Source organism: Pelmatolapia mariae, linkage group LG10_11, assembly GCF_036321145.2.
Source record: "Pelmatolapia mariae isolate MD_Pm_ZW linkage group LG10_11, Pm_UMD_F_2, whole genome shotgun sequence".
Taxonomy (NCBI): domain Eukaryota; kingdom Metazoa; phylum Chordata; class Actinopteri; order Cichliformes; family Cichlidae; genus Pelmatolapia; species Pelmatolapia mariae.
Window position 1 is genome coordinate 73,508,913 of NC_086236.1, and position 19,498 is coordinate 73,528,410.

Consider the following 19,498-nt stretch of genomic DNA (forward strand, 5'->3'; position numbering starts at 1 on the left):
CATTCAGTGTGTGTGTGTGTGTGTGTGTGTGTGTGTGTAGCTTCCCTCATCAGGCCGCGCTGTGTCGCTATGTGACGACTCCTCGGTGACTCTGCAGTGTGACGGTGACAACTCGCTGAGGTTGACGGTGAGATGGAGCGCTGCTCTCTATGACCTCCCGACCTCTGACCTCCCAGACCTCCATGACGTTGGTGAGCAGACCATAGACTGTATACAAAAGATGGGCATAACCACTGTGACCCATTTGGTTTTGGGCTTTCACATGATTTCACAGTTTTTTTTAGCACAAAGGTCAAACTCATATTCTTTTCAACCCTGACGTTTACAATTAGTAGCCAATCAGGAGACAGTTGGGAGGAGCTTAAACAGCTCGTTTCAAATAGAGGACGATGCAAAGCTGCTCTAGTTGAGCCCAAGAATAAAATCATGTAAATAAGACGGAGACATCCACTTTAAACTTTTTAGCTATTTGTTCATCAAGTTTTTAAATTTCAATTCAACGACCTGAGAGGGAACGTGTTTGATGACATCACAGGTCTAAGGTTTAGCACAATGAGTGAAATCCGGAGAGTTTAAATGGGTACAAATCTGGTTTTATTCTAGAAGACTTTTTTCTCATAAAGTTACATTTTGAGTTTATTTTTATTATTTCAGGTCTCTTCCTGAATGAGTCCAGACTTCTGGAGGGACTTCAGGGAATTCTGCGCTCCGTGTTGTCATCAGAGCCCAAACTGGTTTCTGTGACTACACCGAGCTTCGGCTGTTCCCATGGTTACCATCTGGACAGTGACGGCGAGGGCTGTGGTGAGTCTCTGTTCAGCTCAGACATCCAGACTCTGGACCGCAGAGTGTTTCAGAGTGTGGGGAGTGTGGGGTCTCCTTCACTCAAACTTTGGTGCCCTTCGTTTGTGGTTTTCTGTATAAACACCATAGTTTGAGCCTCGTTTGATCCTCGTGGCTTATATCAGAATAAAATACGCACAGGTGCGTCTTCACCTGGAGCTCAGTAAGAGGTGTGTCGGGTCCATGTCTCCGTCTCTGCAGTCGTCTGTTTGTCCCGTAACTCAGTCTAGTTTCTCTGTTTCCAGTCGTTTGTCCTGCTGGCAGTTTCTCCCAGGAGGGGGTGTGTCATCTGTGTCTTCAGGGGACCTATCAGGACGAAGAGGGGCGGGACTTCTGCAACAGGTGTCCCACAGGGTCATCACCTGCTGGAGCATCATCTGTCAAAGAATGTGAGTGTTTTTAAACCAGGATTCATTTATTTATGACGTGACTGAAACCAAACCGGGAGATTTTGTGTTTTAGGTGAAAGTTTAAACTACATCATGAAGCCACTTCCTGTTAATGTGTTTATTATATTTATGTTTTATTCTATCTGCGTGCCTCAGATGGCTCAAAATATTTCTGTTATTTTATTCTAAAATTATTGAAAACTGCATGTTTTACGAACTCGTTAAAGATCTCTGATCTATAATCAGTGTGATCATCAAACCTTAATAGAGAGAAGCGTGAGTGTCGAACACTTTGTGTTTGTGCATGCGTGTGTCAGGTGTGACCGAGTGCCAGAGGCGGGGCCTGCGGTGCTCACAGCGAGGTGACTTCCTGCCAGCGCAGCCGGATGTCCTCGCGGGCAGGTGGAGGTGCTTCAACAGCGTGGTGGAGCTCGAGTGGAGCAGCAGCGAAAAGGTTCTGACTGATGACGAGTGCTCAGGTGAAGATGTAGCAGCCAATCAGAGAGCAGCTGTTCACAAGTTTGTTTTTGAGCATTCTCTTTAGTGTGTGTGTGTGTGTGTGTGTGTGCGTGTGTGTGTGTGTGTGTGTGTATTGCAGTTCTCAGGAGGTTTCAAGCTGTTCCCAGATCAGACCTGATTGTTGGAGCTGCAGATGCTGAAGTGCTGCAGACGATGACCTCTGACCTCACTGCCTGTGTCCGGGGTAATGCACGTGTCTCTTATTTTCAGGAGTTTCTCCATTATTCAGGGCCGCTGGATTATTTTCCTGCTCTGGATCCAGCCTCAGCAATCTGACGAGTAACTCTGGAGTATTTTTGGTTTGTGGTGTAAAAACTCATCAACACTGCTGCTGTTTCTGTCACAGCGTGTGCAGCACAGCCTTCCTGCCACCATGTGGCGTTATTCAACAGCCAGACTCAGTGTGAACTGTACAGCACACACAGCCTGAACACACACTGCAACACCTCCCAGCAGGTACACACCTACACACACCTACACACACACATAAACACATATCCTTAGAAATAACAGATTTACATAAATAAACATAAAATTTTAATTTGTTTTTTTAGGCCACTGGTTTTCTGGGTAATGCTCAGGCTGAGCTGTTTGATTCGCTAAGCTGCTATCTGAGAGTGAGGGGCGGAGCTTCAGATCTGCTGGTCATCAGAAAGAAAGGTACTGCTATCATCAGAACCATGTGACTGAGGTGTGCTGCAGCTGTGTGTACCTGTGTGCTCAGTCTGGTGTGTGTGTGTGTTTCAGATGCAGAGTTTTCCTCGCAGCAGCACAGTTTTGTGAGGATGAGGATGATGAAGGCGGTCTCAGGTGTGTTCAGGACTCAGGTGTTCTCCTCCAGGCGGACCTCTCTTTCCGACGCTCATCGTTTCTGTCAGGACGGCTGCAGCCGCGACACCTGCTGCGACGGATTCATCCTTAACCAGAACAGCCTGGAGGGAGGTACGTTACCATGGAGACCATGGAGACACGGACAGGTGATAGCTGATGAATTAAAGTGCCTCGTCTCGATTTGTCTCTGTCAGGTACCCTGCTCTGTGGCTGGTTGAGAGCTCCATCAGTGCTGACGTGCGGGGACCAGGACTGGGATGTGATTGGTCAGGGAGCGGCCAAACGCACTTGCGGGGCGGGGCTTACCTACAACGAGCAACAACGCAGTTTTGTGTTTGACTTTGGAGGACAGAAGTTCACCATCAGTAAGAAAAATCAAGTCACGGCTAAAATCCGTCACTAATAAAACACGTAACCACGCGACTAAAGCACTTCCTGTTTCTTCCTTCCAGCTGATTCTGCTCTGCCAGCTGACAGCAAGAACAAGAAGGACTATCAGGCCTCCATCATCAGCTTCCAAGCCATCTACCTGAACACTGGTACCTGTACCTATTTGAGGACATATTTTAGCACTTCATGAAAAATACATAACAGAGAACTATGATCAGCTGCCTCTCCGGTGAGTCTCATCCTGCACACGACCTCCAGCTCTGCTGTTGGGTGTCTGATAGAGAGGACGTCCTCATTCTGTGAGCACAGCACAGCAGATCTCCAGAGCAGGACTGCCCATAAACCAGCTGCAGGATGAGATCCTCTCTGAGGAAGCAGAGCTGCTGTGGGAGAAACTGGCTACAATTACACCAAAATAATAATTATTTACACCTGCAAGAAAAAAAGATCAGACTCTGTAATGTTTACAGAAACAGCATTGATGACAGTACTGAAATAAAACAGCACTTACTTTAGTTTTTCTTAGTGACTTCACATAAACCCCTAAATGTTTCTGCTCCATGCTGATTGGTTGGGTGAAGACTTCCTCCGTCGATGACGTTTGTTTCCAGGCAATAACTAGACAGTGGATGTCGTCGTGGTTCATGGAGCGGTGATGTTGCTGAAAGTTATTTTACTATAATCCAAATCTGTTTATTCTCTTAAGCCGTTCTTCCAAAAACATGTTTCTCCTGTGAGATTTACATCTACAGTTCTGTCGAGGTTTAGTTTCTGGACAAGCTCAAGAGCGCCCCCTACTGAACAGGTGGTCCAGATAGTAGAAATGATCAGAGGTTCTCAGAAGATCAAAAAGGACCACCACAGAGAGCTAGCCAGTAATGAAACCATGAGACAGGAAGGGACAACTAAAGTTTCAAAATAAAACTGAGGGAACTGTCACTTACTGTTATTCTCTCAAAGAGATTCAAAAATAAAATGTGCTAAAATAATTCCTTTAAATCACTCGCTGATGACATTGTCTCAGTTCTGCTTGTTTGTTGTTGTGATGCAGCTTCGGCCGTCGGTGGTTCTGGTTCTTCTTCGTGTGCTGCAGCTGAGCTCAGCCCTCCTCTGGACGGTTTGTACAAACAGAACAAAAGTCTGAAGTTTCTGTTGGATGGTTGGCAGCGTGTCAGTGAACCGAACGCTTTTATGGGCTCTGTTTGTGTTTGCAGCGTCAGTTCAGCTGAAGTTTGCGTCTCTGTCTGAGGACGACGTTCTCGTGGATCCTCAGAGGAAGCTGCCCGTTCTCTCCTTCTGGCTCAACAAGAACAACTACAACTCCCAGCAGGCACAGCTGTGGTGTCTCACGCGTATGTGAAGCTGCCTTCTCTTCCTGTAATCTGTCTCTGAACACACATCTGAATATGAAAATGCAGATTCTGGTTTTCTGGGTTCTGCTTGTTGTAAAAGTCCCATTGACCAATCATGTAGCAGCTTCAGTTCTCTGCATGTGGAGTTAAGGAGGGCAAACCGATTGATAGTTGGCCTGTCATTAGCCATGCTGTTTATATGCTGGAACCCCTGAAAATGCGCGGACAGGTTAGTGTCTGTGTCGGGACAGCTGCCTCAGTCTTTCAGTCTTTCACGCTGGCATCACGTCAGCGTTGCTCCTCGGTGGTTTCCTCCATCAGTCCTGAGACGCTGTGTGGTTTCAGGTTGTGAAGAGGAGCTGCAGTGCTCCATTGCTGACCTCAGAGATGCTGACTCGGCAGGTTTCTTCAGCTGCTCGTTGTATCCGGACAGCAGAGTTTGTGGAGCTTACGATAAACCTCTGAGACGACCCTGCAGGCCCCTGCTGGACAGAGCGCCCAACAACACCTACAGCAAGAAGGGTAAAGAGGGGAGCTCAGAGAGTCACTGTCATGACTTCATAGCTGCTCCTGCTGTTTTTAAACACCGTGTGTGTGTGTGTGTGTGTGTGTGTGTGTGTGTGTGTGTGTGTGTGTGTGCGTGTACATGTGTGTGCATTTAGTGGATCTTTCTGGACCGGTGAAGAGTTTCTATGAGAGAGTTTCCTTCAAGAAGATGGTTTCTTACTCTGTACGCAGCCGAGTCAGCCTGAGAGAAAACACACCGCTGTCTGAGGGGTAACACACACACACACAAAATGTTTGGTTTCGTGTTGAAAGATTTCAGAAAATACTTTAAATAGTAAAACCTCAGTGCGGTGGATCTGCTGCAGGTTCATGGAGTGCGAGCGCCGTTGCGACGAGGATCCCTGCTGCCGTGGCGTCGGCTTTGTCCGTGACACCAAATCCAGAGGTATCCATAAAACTGTAGCTCTGTGTGTGGAAAGTTTTTGTTTTTTAATCTTCATACTTTTTAACGGTAACTCTTCTGGTTGCAAAATGATTTTGTAGAAGTCTTACAGCATAAGCTGTTTATCTGTGACCTCAGTAAACTGAATATAACACGATGAGCATCTCAGTGGAGTCAGAAAACAGGCTCATTCCCAGTCAGACCCACTCTGTGCACAACATCGGCAAAGAGCAGATAAGGCAAAAACCACTGAGTGACATCAACTCTGGTGTGTGTGTGTGTGTGTGTGTGTGTGTGTGTGTGTGTGTGTGTGTGTGTGTGTGTGTGTGTGTGTGTGTGTGTGTGCAGGAGGGTCTGATGTGGTGTGTTTAGCTCTGATTAGTCTCGGGGTTCAGACCTGCAGCGAAGACAACGTGACGACCTGGAGGACTCAGGACTGCAGACCGTCAGCAGTGAAGACCACACCGGACCCCTTTGGCTGGTACCAGAAACCCGGTACTGAAAACGCATGCACGCACGCACACGCACACACGCACGCTTTAAGGCGGCAGGCCTTCAGTTTATCTGAACATGAGGCTGAAGGAGGCAGAGCTCTGTGTGAATAAAGACTGTGTTCTGCTTTGCAGTGAATCAGTGGAGTTCGTCTCCTGCTCTCTGTCCTCCGTTCAGCCTGCCACCGACCGAAACCAACAGTAAGACTCCACCCACATGTAGATACTCGCAGTAATACTGTCAAAAGTACTTAAAGTACTGCCATTACGTCTTTTATCGCTCACCCCTGAGCATTTTTCACAGTTTCGCTGGACGACTGGAGTCTCCTCGCCGACTCTTCAGTCCTCGTCGACCCGTCTCTCTCTACCTATGATGTCATCCACGTGAGCCGTGATATCGCCGATGACAGAGATATGACCAGGGACTGGTGTCTCCATGGTAACCATATGTGGGGGTTTTTTTACTACTCTTTGGTGTACCTCGCTGTCAGATCCTGACTCTGCTCTGCTTCTCATCAGCCTGCCAGGAGGCGGAGTCTTGTGTGGCTGTATCACTCAGTGAGGTGGAGTCCGCCACACGCTGCATCCTGTACCCTGACACAACAGTCTGTGGCCTAAGCTCCGCCCCTGAATCCCCCGCCTCATCTTCCTGTCAACTGGTCGTGAGAGAGCCCGCCCCCCAGGTGTACCTGAGACGCGGTGCTTTCCCAGAGCCGTCACGTACTTCCGTCTCTATCCCGGGCCAGGGGGTGCTGCAAGGCATAGCCATGGAAACAGCACTGGCATCAGACAGGAGGACAGTCATTCAGTTCCTCGGAGTCCCGTACGCTCGTCCTCCAATAGGATCGCTCCGCTTTGAAGCAGCTCAGCCGGCTGAGTGGATGGGAACCTGGGACGCCACCAAACCACGGTAACTACCCGTGTGACCACAAACGCCTGTCCCACAGCACGTGGTCACCCAAGGCACCCACAACCAGGATATAGTGAAAAACAGCGGTCTCACCTGTACAGGAAGTGGCATTATCCATCTGCAGATTCCAGATATGAATAAACCCGATAACTGATCATCTTTATCTCTTCACCCGTCAGCCCCAGCTGCATCCAGCCTGGTGACGTAGCCTCTGCAGCCTCCAGTGAGGACTGTCTCTACCTCAACATCTTCACTCCTGCTGACCTGGTGAAAACTGACTCAACGCCCTCGTTATTTCATTTATTCACGTTTTATTTTCTTTGATTATCTTTGTTTCTGTTTTTTCTGTTGTTTGCTGTTAAACCAGAGGGGGCGTGTTCCAGTCCTGGTTTTCTTCTTCAACCCTTCGGCCAATGAGAACCCAGGAATGTTGGATGGCTCCACCCTCGCTGCTGTGGGTAATATCGTCGTGGTAACAGCGAGTTACCGGACGGCGGCGCTGGGATTCCTGAGCACAGGTGACTTACAAACAAACAAACAAAGAGAGAAAAACACACACGCTAAATGACTCACCTGGCCTCCTCTCCACCTCTTTCTCCAGGTGAGTCTGGTCTCCATGGTAACTACGGCCTCTCGGACCAGGAGGCAGCGCTGCGCTGGGTTAAAGACCACATCTCGCTGATGGGCGGAGACAACAGCAGAGTGACGGTGGGGGCGGAGCGTGGTGGTGCTGACATCACCAGCCTTCACCTCCTGTCTTCGTCTCGTCCTCTGTTCCTGAGGATGATGCTGATGGTGAGACCTCGAGTAGTCCTTCCTTCCTCCAGACAGCAGGCGGAGACTAACTGTGCAGTTGTTTTATCAGCAGTGGAGCAGATGCCCTGAAGAGGAACGATGACCTGCAGACCACGAGCCAACCTCAAAGATCTTCATCACTTTTATCTCCTCCTCCTCCTGCAGGGCGGGTCAGCGTTTTCTCCATCACTGGTTCAGACTCCGTCCACCTCCAGACGTCAGGCCCTCGATCTGGCCAAGGAGGTCGGCTGTGTGACCTCTGAGCTCGCGGCCTGCCTCCGAGCAACATCTGTCCACACGCTCAACGCCGCTCAGACAAAGGTAGACGTCTTACACGGTTTGTGCTGGTGCAAGTCCTCGTGTCACGTGTCTCACCTGCGCTGTGTTCGCCCCGCAGCTGTTGGCGGTCAGCGGGCCGTTTCAGTCCTGGTCTCCGGTCCGTCAGTCCGTCTCTCGGTCGTCCTTCCACAGAGTGGACCTGCTGCTGGGAACATCAGAGCACGATGGTCTGATCAGTCGTGCTCGCAAGATAAAGGTCAGAGGTCACGCTTAAACTACCTGTAAATCTACTCAAGAGGTTCAGTTTAAGAGAGTAACGGCGGCATAATTTTCATCAGGACTTTGAGTCTCTGCAGGGCCGAGCTGACAGCAAGACGGCATTTTACGAGGCTCTGAGCCGCTCGCTGGGCGGAGCCACGGGAAATGAGCTGCTGAAGGAGGCGGCGGCGTGGTTCTACTCGTTGGATCACAGCCCCTCAGCTGCTGGATACAACCTGTTCTCCAGAGCGCTCAACAACGCCACCAGGTCAGAACCGACTTTGTCACACACACACACACACACACACACACACACACACACACACACACACACACACACACACTGTTGTCGTGTTTCTGGTGAACGCTTTCATGTGTTTGCTTTGCAGAGACCTGTTCATCATCTGTCCCACGCTCCAGATGGCGAGTCACTGGGCTGAGAGCAAAGCTAACATCTTCCTGTACCACCAACCGGCCTCCAGCGCTCACGACAGGTGCGCAGTGTCTAACTCAGCGCTAAACATCAATGTTCAGCCTTCGCCTCTAACACAGAACATATTTGATAAGAGGGCGGAGTTGTAATTAACATACAGATAAACGCTCGATGTCACTTCTCGGACCATCCTTACCCCACAGCACCCATCACCCGGCGTGGTGATGGCGACCTACACTGTGTCTGCATCAGGCTGTAAACATCAGAGGTGCTGTTGGGTGTAAAAGGCTCTCCTGTGTGTCTGCAGGGCCGACGTTTACCTTCCTCTGGACGTTCAGCTCGCCTTCGGGACACCTCATCATCCAATGAGCTCTCAGCGCTTCACCTCCTCTGATCGGCGCCTCTCTCTTGCCATGATGACCTACGTCTCCAGCTTCATACGGAGCGGGTGAGGCTAACACTCGAACCTCCGTGTCCTGCGTCTGGAGCCGATTTATTCATTTTTTTTATGCTCTCAGGAACCCAAACCCATCCCGATCGTGGGCGGAGTCAGTTCTGCCCCGCTGGCAGCCAGTGCTGTCCTCAGAGGCTCTGCCCACCTACCTGGAGCTAAGCACCAACCTCCATCATCAGCGGGGTTTGAGTCAGAGCTCCTGCTCCTTCTGGACCCAACTGGCGCCCAAACTGGCGAGTCTGACAGGTGACAGAGCTTTCTACTGGTTTCTACTGGTTTCACCTGTGCCCTCTATTCTGCTCCACTCGAACCTGCTCTTCAGTTTGCTCCTCTGCTGTCTCACCTGAGGTCCTTTCGCCTCATTCAGCACTCTGTTCGATTCAAATCTTCCTGTTTCCTGTTAAATCTACTTTTCTTCACCTTTACAGAAACAAAGAGTTCATCTGATTAGTCATTCTAAACTTTGACTCACAGCTCAGAGTACTGAAGCAGCAGAGAGTAAGGGAAACCATCTTTCTGACTTTTCTTTTTCCTTTGGTTTCCAGGTACGTCGGGGGCGGAGCCTGTTCAGCCTGCGCTGACCCCTGAACTCCCAGTGGCTACTCCATCCAGCCAATCCCAGACTGAGAAAGATGCCTACAGCTAAACTAATGACATCATCACCCGCTTAGGGGACTTCATGCAGTTTCATCTCCCATAATTCACTTTGATTCAGATGGTTGCTGTTGATCAGTTTTGCTCATAATCATTAATAAAAAGCATCTTAAACTCCCAGCTGTGCTTCTCGTTTAATCAGGGTTCAGTGTTGAGTTGCTGTGCAGTCATCCAGCTTTGTTCAGTGTGAGGTTGGATCAGTTTTTTAGCTTCCTTTGTTAACTCAGGCTTTCTGCCTCTGACTCAGGTAAAAAGGGGCTTGCATGGCTAAAGTAGCATGAATGTCCAATCATGTGTCAGACATCTGTGGAACGGGTGCCAGAGATTAATGTAGACAACTCCATAAAAGCAGTCGGTCATTTATCACCTGCAGATATTAGCATATGTTTATGTTCTAGCACATTTGAGCACATCATAACTCATTCGTCTGCTTCGTTGCGCACCCCTGTGAGGCCAATGACTACCTGTGTAAGACGAGTGTGCGCCGTGGTTACCTGTGGTTAATCAGCCAATCACAGTCAGCTGCTCTGCGGCTCCACCCTGTTCACCTCACCTGAATCAGGCAGCAACATGAGACATGGACACTTGGAGCAGCTTTGTATCAAAGAACACAGATTTTGTGACTGCATCACAATTTTCAGGCAGTGTCAAAAAGTGAACGACCTGCATTCTTTCTCACAGCCAGCAGGGGGCGACTCCTCTGGTTGTTTAAAGATGTTTGATTGTGAATCTGTGAAAACGACTGCATTTCTCACCAACCTTTGACCTCAGTTGACCCTTTCCTGATGACTTTACGCCCTCAGTTTTACTAAAACAGCATGAATGTTCATTTGCACCTCGTGGTCTCGTTTGGAGGGTGAAGCTACGTGATGATGCATGTAGACATTTTAAGACTTCACTGTGGGGTTTCACAAATTAAGTCCTGACTTGACGGTGGCTACAGCCATCTTTAATATACAGTCTATGGATAAATCAGCTTTCAGTTTGTACTGATTTAGTTTAATACTGTAATACTAGTTACAGTATTACACTAGTAGTTACAGATACAGAGTAACAAGCAAGTCTAAAGAGGAACACAGGCGTACTGCGCCACATTTACCTCAAAGCTTTAGTAACTTTATTTTTCATAAGATTTATTGGTTATACTAACTAAATTGCACTAATATTTTCAAAAAAACTAAAAATAAAAAGCTTGGTTTTTTTGTAGACAGGGAAAATATTCCTGGGGGAATAAAACGGTAAGCATCTGACCCGGCGCTGGTAGGCACAGGTCTGCAACCAAAGAACTGCACATGACCTTTTTTTGAGTGTTTCTTCCAGATTTTTTCTCCCTGAAACCAGAAATTTTTTAAAAAAATTCTCGTCAGGTTTTCTCGCAAAACTCCTGTTTCTAGTTTAATTAAGCGTACAGTTTCCCTTTTTAAACTGAAATCTGTGTTCGGAGGAGCATCAAAGAGAAGAAGAAAAGGTTTCACAGACAAAAAGAGTAAACATGAAGAAGTTTTTTGTTTCTTTGTTCAATTATAAGAAACATTATGCATAGTTAATTGTAAAAAAAAAAAAAAAAACAGATTTTTTTCATTGCTGTTGTGCTTTTTTAAATGGAAACTCCTAATGTTTGCAAAAAACCCTGTACGAGATGGAGGGAAATGGAGATTTATTTGGATTCAGAGCCCTAAAAAACACCAAATTTACCAAAAATATCCCACGCAGCTGCAAAATGTTGTTGCAGAGCATAAGCAGAAGAAAACTGCTTTTTCCTGTTTTGAATATTTCCAAGTCCTCTTTAATAAGACAAAAGTGTTTCTTATCCGATTACTTGATTCATCAATAGAATCACAGATAGCTGAAGCATTAATGTCCACTCATATTTATTACGGTGAAAAACGGAAACACATCTGAATTTCAACATTTCTTCTGAGTTATTGTTCGAAGCACTGAAATGTTACCTTCCACCTTAAGCTTGAAAACTGAAGTGAAATTGCTCCTTGACTAAAACAAACAAACACTTGTCCTCATAAATGTACCAGTTTTGTGTGATGCATCAATCACAGCTACACACAAAACAGCAACAATGTTCCAACGTTTATGTTAACTTCAATGAAACCGGAAAATGTCATTTATTGTACAGTTTCTGATGTATAAATGCAAACAGACGACTCGGCTGGTCCTCGTCCAGCTAACCTCCCGTCTACGAGGGGAACACCCCACTCAGTGCGGCCACGCATGCCCGAAGCATCGACAGCCAGCCAACCGGTGAAACCTGGCAACCTTTCCACCTTCAGTCTGTGTCGAGCGACAGTTTCTCCTAAACCTGCTGTTTTAATCAGAAGGTAAAAATACATAGAAAATAAACAAAGATGAGTTGAAAGATAAACAGAAGAGTAAAATCTTACAATCTTAGACTATTTTTTCCACATGCTTTGACACATATCTGAAGAACTGTGTGGCACAAACACACTTCTGTACAATCTACACTTAACGGGCTGCTGACGCTGGTGAGTGTGTGTTTATTTCCATATTGATCTATGATGTTATGGATCCATCCCTAAAGCTGCAGCGTTCCGTGTCGGCACACTCGGATCAGGTATTCCTCGTTTGGTTTGTTTTTTATCTCTCGGGTTTAAACAGCTGCACAAACACACAAAGTGGGAGAAACAGGAAACTGAGCTGTGACCACAGAGTGGAGCTCTGCTGTTGCTGAAACCCAAAGGCATGTTGGAAGGCGGAGGAACGCAGCCCCTCCCCCCTCTCTCTCCCCCACCTGTGTGCAGGTGAGGCGGGTGTATAAAGGAGTCTTTCTCTGGATGGAAACAGACTCCGGCAGCCACTCACACTGAGATCTTTGTCACAAACTTTTGGATTTCCTGCAGAAAGATGGAGAAACTGCTCGTGCTCTGCTTCGCTCTCAGCCTCACCGTCTCAGGTTGGAAAACTACACCTAAACTACACCTTTGCAGTTTTTATATCTTCTGTTTTACTCTTTTCTGTTCCATCTCAGGCTCAAAATAAAATAGAAATTGAGCATCAGAGGAACACAAACATGTTAAACAATGGAAACAAAAGCTGTCAAAGATATAAAAGAGAAAGAATAGTCCTGGAGCTGAGCAGACTCGGTCTGATTGTTTCCATCATTTATTAACCTGCCGATTGATAAACTGTCCAGAAATAGTTACATTCAGTTTTCAAACATTTTCTTTTGTGTGTGAGCATCGGCCTCGAACCCTGAGATTCACTTTACTGTGACGTCTGTGTCATGTTTCAGTGCAGCACAGATTGCCTTTCCATGGTCTGTTGTCTTCATCATTTACTTCATCGTTATTATTTTAACCTCAAAAAACAGCAAATCTCAGCATGTGAGAGAACCATCAGATATTTTGGGAGGCTTCACATGTGGTGGTGAAGCCTCGTCAGGGGGAAAAGATGTTATAGACTCAATCTCTGTTTTATTTGGTGTTTAACAGCTGTTAGTGTGAAAGAAGTGATCTGACGGAAACAACACGGGATCTCTGTGAGATAGATAGATTTTTCCCTTTACCTTGTAGGAAGATCTATCTAAAACTAAAATTCATCATCCTCCATGATCATGTTTTTTCCCTGTAACTGCGGCATGATTTAATAAGGTTTTATTCATTAAAACTAGTGATTGGGGCTACCGACTGACTGGTGTTAACTGAGCTCACAGATGAGGTGAGCAGTGTGAAATGAAGGCAGTGAAGTAGTATATACTGCACTTTGCAGCCTCATTAAAATCACAAACATCGATACCTTTGATTCCTGCCTCGGTCACAGTCATCATAAGCTTGACTGAGTTTATTCAGTAGCTTTGAAAACTGTTTCACAGCCATTTAAAAACTGTTCTTGTTCCATTAGTGGCCTCTGGAACAAACTCAACCAATGGGACCGACACCACCAGTACCATCACAACACCAACTGCATCCACCATCATTCACATCACCAATTCCTCCCTCAGCACCTCTTCTAACAACACAACAGCATCTACTGGATCCAATACCAACAGCACATCTGCTCCCAGTACCACCAACACCACCGCAGTGGTGACGAACCCGACGAACGCCTCTCCGAATGTCACCGAGCCGCCCACGACCCCGCACAACAGCTCTTCAGCAAACAACACAACCTCTACAACCGCTTCGCCCAGTAACGGCACTAACACCAATTCCTCCGCGACATCCCCCCCTTCCACAGCAAGCAACGGAACGGCCACAAACCAGTCGATCACAACTCCGAGCACCGCCACGAGTACGACCCAGAGCACGGCGGCGTCTGCGGCCGGCAGCAGTGCGGGGGTTCCTGGGTGGGGCATAGCTCTGCTGGTCCTGGCGGCTGTGGTTCTGCTGCTGCTGCTCCTGCTGCTGATCGGACTGGTGAGTGCACACAGTTCACCTTCACCCCAGGAAGTCAAATCACGTCTTTAGAGACACCCCACAATCCATCACAGCAAATATGAAGACCAACACTCTGCCTCCGTTCTGGTCCGTGGTGCGTTCAGGGACTGCGCCACATTTGGTAACCGCTGCCAAGGTTTCAAATACCAGCATTTTATCAAAGCTGCATCTCACAGACACACCCAAAGCATCCTTTGGCATCACGTTTCTGGCCTCATTAGGTCGGGGCATCGTCACATTTTGAATTCACTCATCATTCTGTCGTTCAACATTTATTTTCGTAAACTACGAATCAAGTGTTTCCTTTACAGAGGTGCACTTTGGTCCTGAAATCCCAAACTCACTAGTTTAGTCAACACAACACAAGCCCAAAAGGTTGAGTCTGTTCATCTGGACGTTTTCAGTGGGAGAAACGTTTCGTCACTCATCCAGGTGACTTCTTCAGTCTCAGCTGACTGCAGGTTTCCCCAACCTTATAAACAGTATATTTGCACAATGACTGAAACTGGCAGCACTGCATGAACAATGTGCTGGGAGGTCAGTTCCTTGATCATTAATATGCAAATTCTCATGACCATTGATCAATGGCAATGGTCATGACATTTGATGCTGGCAACATGCCAGCATCAAATGTCATATATCATAACATTGAAGTTAAATTAGACGTTAATGTTACGAAATTCAAATAATAAAATGTTTCTCTGTTTTCTATCTGAAGAATTGCTACATAAATGTAATGTTATCCTGTTGGTCGGTGGTTGCTGGGCAACATGGTGACATTGTTGTAATTAGAGCGCAAATTGAACAATCTGTGCAGTGTATCAGATCCTCGGGCCCGAGACCAAACCAGTTATTACCTTACATGCTTTTAGCAGGTCTTTAGACTTCTCTGCTTTCTTTCCGTCTAGTTTTAAATATCCTCTTTGTCTTCAAAGTTACTGCAGTCAATTCAGGGTTTCCTTTTTTTAACCACTAAGAAATCAACACAAATTTGCTGAGCTTTCCATCCCAGTAATCAAAGCGCGCGTCTGAAACGTGCTGGTGACATCTGCAGCCTGCTGTGGTCTCAGCACGTTCTTCCTCCAGAGTAATGTGGTCGTTATTTGAGTCCTGCATGTTCTTCAGGACTTGCTGCTTAATTCAATCATTGGTCACCCTGTAGATTTTTATCAGCACCAATTTTACATTTTAGCTTTACATCCTAAATTTTTTTGCTCACTGAGAAATCTGAGGCAGCAGAAAAAAAGAAAGAAAAGAAAAAAAGGCAAATACCCCCGAGGTTTGAGCGATTATAAGAAACACCACACTTCTGACTCATGGACGAGGACTACAGGAGTCTTATTCTTCACTGCGAGAGCAATGATCAGCAGTGAAACACGACACGGGCATTTAGCATTTGCCCCGGAGCTGGACCAAAGTCAGAGCGTTTTGTAGCTAAAATACTGACTCAGAGTTCACTGAATTCACACAAAATCTGAGACTGAAACAGCCACTCCCCATAGTGACAGCAGAAATGCTTCTTTAAGGCCTTATTACAGGCAAAAACTTCAGATTCTGTGCATTTATGTGGCAACAATAATAATAAACACTGATTGGAGCACATGATTGGCACGAGCACCCTCAGCAGACAGTCTAAGTTTCTGCCTGATGGCCATGTATATTTGCACACAGCAAACATATCTCGTGTTTAATAAGCTTCCTCCTTTCATCATCACTGTGGATTTTAAACATTCAGACTGAGTCAGGCTAATTGTTTTGTCTCTCCAGCTGGTGTGGTGCTGCTGCTGCAGGGGGCGCTCCCAAGGCTTCAGTCCCTACGACCACCTGAACAGCAGAGATGACATCCCTCTCTACACCACTCACGGGCGCTTTGAAGGCACCAATGGGAAACCATACGTAAGTCCAAACTTACAAATATTTGAAGGGTTCACGTAAAATTAATCATGTCCTCACAAAGAGGGTCACAGTAACCTCTTGGAAGTCCTCAGAGGCCACCCGCCAGTTCGCCCCTGATGCTCGTGAGGACATGTCACACTGCCCGTGTCCTCATATTGGATATTTGTCACTGGTTTTTCATAGGCCAGCTCAGAAGTTAGCACCATCCTGGATCCCTGAGCAAAAAGCCGACAGGCTCATGCAGAAAATAATCTGTGTACAAGTTCCACCACGTTCAGTGACATTAAACTCATGAATGAACACACATTTCATCATTTTTGAAACATTAACAAACTGCATCACCATACATCAACGTCTATGATCACACCTCTGGGACACGTCACATCTTCCAACTTTAGGTCAAAGGTCTCTAATGTGTTAACTACAGACCTTATTTAACACACGATGACTGACCTGAGACAGCGGACACACATGTTGTGACATCATCGATTGGCCCATCCATCAGAGAGGTGAGAAGGTGGAGTTATCAGCTCATGCTACGCTAGCTATGCTAACCTTTAAAAATGCGGAATGTGAGACAAGTAAATGTCTTCTCGAGCCGCTGTACAGATGTTAGTGTGGGGCGCCGTTTGTAAAGTGAAACATGCGGAAATGAACGGCAACATTTTCTACATTTAGCTCAAAACGAGTCCTTTTTGAGCTCAGACTCAGTTAAATCTAACTGTTAAATGTTAAATTTAATATTAGTATTTAACATTTAGATTAAACATTTAAAATTGTGTTTTAAACATGAAAAGTTACAAATATTTTATTAAATGTTGTAAAAAATGACTTGAAAAAACATGTTTTTGTAAGGTTTTGAGCTAAATGTGGAAAAATGTTGCCGTTAATTTCAGCATGTTTCACTTTACAAACGGCGCCTCATATGTTAGGTTTAGGATATTAGCGATAGAGACATTTTGTATCAGGCTCTAAACATGACTGACTCACTGCTGGCACCTCTAGTGGACGTTAGAGAAACTGCAGATTTTGACAGTCGCTTGTGAGGAGCCTTCTAAAAGCGACTGTCTTCAGGAGGTGAACAACCCAAATGTTCTCGAAGGCAAGATTACAACAATGTCCTCACAATCATAGAGGTGTGTGTGTGGAGCTGAAGGCGCAGACACACAGCAGAGAGCGCGCTGGCTGCGTCTTTGTGTGCGCTAACGTGACGCCTGGGAAAACGTCTCATTCCCTGCAGGAGACGAGATTTAGATGAGTCTCGTCTCACTCTTATCTTCTCTTAGACCAGCAGAAAAATAAGAACTTCAGCCTCAGCACCGCCCACGTTATCTGCAGCTCTCAGAAGAACCGTTTTAAAAGGAATAAAACAAGTTTAGAGTGAATCCTGCACTGAAGTGTCCCAGAAGTAAAGGTCCCGTGGACGCAGTGTTACAGCTCGTGGACTGGGATAGTCACAGTGGAAATGTAAAAAAAATCCAGGTCGAACCTTCCCGTAATTTAATAAAGTGACTATGACTGAAAGGAATTGGACAAACAAGGGCTGAGTGAATATTGACTTTAGTAAATATTTTTAAAAACCAAGCCACTAAAATACTTTAGCTTTTGTTATCAGCACGCGCTGGGTAAAGTTACGCCTTTTCATACGTCTGTAAATCATTACTGCTGATCACAGTTTACATTCACCACCTTTTCCCCTTTATGACACTAACAGTTATTTTATCTGCAAACGCCAATAACGGTGCAGGATTTATGACACTTATTGTCACTTTCCAAAATCAATAATTAAGATAATATTCACTGCTTCCGCCCACAGCTGTTGTGTTATTGGTGAATAATTGAGGAACGAGTGCTGCTTAAATAATCTCGATGCTCGTCCATCTTTTTCAGGAGCAGACCGAGCGGCCGAGCTAAACGCGGACGCCCAGTCATCGAGGATCAGACCAACTCAACACGTTTACTTTGTATCTCTCGGTCTTTTTTATGAACATCTGTCATAATTACTGTTTTAATGTCATGAACATTAATTTATTCTCTGAAAAAAACTGTTGTTGCTTTGTTGTTGTTTTTTAAAGTTCTCAACAACAAGCAGAAAATACAATTTTATTTAAAGGGAAACAAAATAGAAAAATCAGAAACACACAGTCACACTGATCGGTGGATTTAGGGTGTCATTTATATTTTACTTTTGTTATCATATTTTTATTATGTTGTCACAATTTTAAAACAAATTTTACATGTATCTGATTTTCATTCCTTGCAGTCTGTCACATTTTGCAATCTTAGTAAAAATCCTTCATATTTACGTTTCTATTTGACCAGTATTACTTTGGCTTTGTTTCCTCTTAAAAATCAAAATCATTTCACATTATTTTTAATTCCTAAGTTGATGTTGTGATGATCGTTAGGTTAGATTACTTTAGATTATCTTTTGCCACTTTTTGCGACAGGATGTACATTAACTTGCCATTGCATTAGGTACACCAGTTAGGCTCATCCAAATATCTAATCAGCCAATCACATGGCTCCAACTCAGTGTGTTCACACATCTGGACATGCTCAAGCCAGGCTGAAGTGATTTAAGTGACTTTGGTCGAGTTGTTGGTCTGAGCATTTCAGAAAAAGGAGATGTACTGGGATGTTCCCACACCACCATCTCTAAGTTCACAGAGAACGGTCCAAAAGCGAGAAAACAGCCAGTGAGCAGCTGGGAGACACCGCCAGAGGTCCATGGGAATGGACACCTTTGAGCTGATAAAGGCAACAGTCACTCCAGCGTCCACTCGTTACACACGTCGAAGCTCGAAGCAGATGGGCTTCAGCAGCAGGCGACCACACCGGGGGCCACTTCTGTCAGCTAAGAACAGGAAACTGAAGCTCACAAACACTCACCAAACCTGGACAAAAACACTGATCTACCGAGTCCGTAGGATCAGAATTGGGTGTAAACAGCATGAACGCATGGATCCGTCCTGCCTTGTATTAACGGTTCACGCTGCTGGTGGTGTGATGGACTGGGGGATATTTTCTGGGCACACTTTGGGCATCATTTCAACTCCATGCCGACCCGAGTCTTGTCGCTGACCGTGTCCAAACCTTTATGACCACAGCGCACCATCTTCTGATTGGCTGCTCGTGTCACACAGCTCAGATCGTCTCAAACTGGTTTCTTGAACATGACGATGAATTCACGGTCCCCAGTTGACGTCCACAGTCACAGATCTCAGTTCCACTGAGCGCCTTTGAGATGTGGAGGAAGCTGTACGATGATGTCACATCGACATGGACCAAAATCTGGTTTCCAGGAACGTTTACAGGTGTACCTAATGAAGTGGCTGGTGAGGTGCAGTTTCACTGCATAAATACACTTTTCAAACATTACATATTTCACTTCATCGTTGTATATTCCCTCCTTACTGCTGGAGAACGTAACGTCACACCTACTCAGCAGCCATTTAATTATATTATTATTGATATAAAAAGCTACAGAATACAAAACGTGATTTTCTATACAAACACCGTCAGCTGTGCCTGTAATTATATATGCTCCATATTTTCACTGTTTCTATAGCCGCCAGTGACACTAACAGTTCATGAAAACACATGATATGATACTCTTGTTTCCACTTGTGTCCCATGGTACTCT

At 45.9% G+C, this 19,498-nt stretch overlaps 1 protein-coding gene across 1 annotated transcript in view; it reads left to right on the forward strand.

The window, feature by feature from the left end:
* tg (thyroglobulin) overlaps window positions 1–9,539 on the forward strand; it is a 28,161-nt gene extending 18,622 nt beyond the window's left edge. Inside the window, exons 20-48 of the mRNA XM_063487686.1 lie at window positions 41–191; window positions 655–804; window positions 1,089–1,232; window positions 1,550–1,711; window positions 1,831–1,935; window positions 2,098–2,207; window positions 2,306–2,411; window positions 2,499–2,693; window positions 2,777–2,947; window positions 3,035–3,121; window positions 4,024–4,089; window positions 4,187–4,324; window positions 4,670–4,846; window positions 4,987–5,101; window positions 5,197–5,276; window positions 5,625–5,768; window positions 5,900–5,965; window positions 6,069–6,203; window positions 6,284–6,674; window positions 6,854–6,941; window positions 7,042–7,192; window positions 7,276–7,469; window positions 7,635–7,790; window positions 7,867–8,004; window positions 8,087–8,274; window positions 8,396–8,500; window positions 8,747–8,887; window positions 8,958–9,139; window positions 9,439–9,539. Of these exons, the coding sequence (XP_063343756.1) occupies window positions 41–191; window positions 655–804; window positions 1,089–1,232; window positions 1,550–1,711; window positions 1,831–1,935; window positions 2,098–2,207; window positions 2,306–2,411; window positions 2,499–2,693; window positions 2,777–2,947; window positions 3,035–3,121; window positions 4,024–4,089; window positions 4,187–4,324; window positions 4,670–4,846; window positions 4,987–5,101; window positions 5,197–5,276; window positions 5,625–5,768; window positions 5,900–5,965; window positions 6,069–6,203; window positions 6,284–6,674; window positions 6,854–6,941; window positions 7,042–7,192; window positions 7,276–7,469; window positions 7,635–7,790; window positions 7,867–8,004; window positions 8,087–8,274; window positions 8,396–8,500; window positions 8,747–8,887; window positions 8,958–9,139; window positions 9,439–9,539 (4,137 nt within the window). The remainder of the gene's footprint in view (window positions 1–40; window positions 192–654; window positions 805–1,088; window positions 1,233–1,549; window positions 1,712–1,830; window positions 1,936–2,097; window positions 2,208–2,305; window positions 2,412–2,498; window positions 2,694–2,776; window positions 2,948–3,034; window positions 3,122–4,023; window positions 4,090–4,186; window positions 4,325–4,669; window positions 4,847–4,986; window positions 5,102–5,196; window positions 5,277–5,624; window positions 5,769–5,899; window positions 5,966–6,068; window positions 6,204–6,283; window positions 6,675–6,853; window positions 6,942–7,041; window positions 7,193–7,275; window positions 7,470–7,634; window positions 7,791–7,866; window positions 8,005–8,086; window positions 8,275–8,395; window positions 8,501–8,746; window positions 8,888–8,957; window positions 9,140–9,438) is intronic.
* Window positions 9,540–19,498: the final 9,959 nt, after the last annotated feature.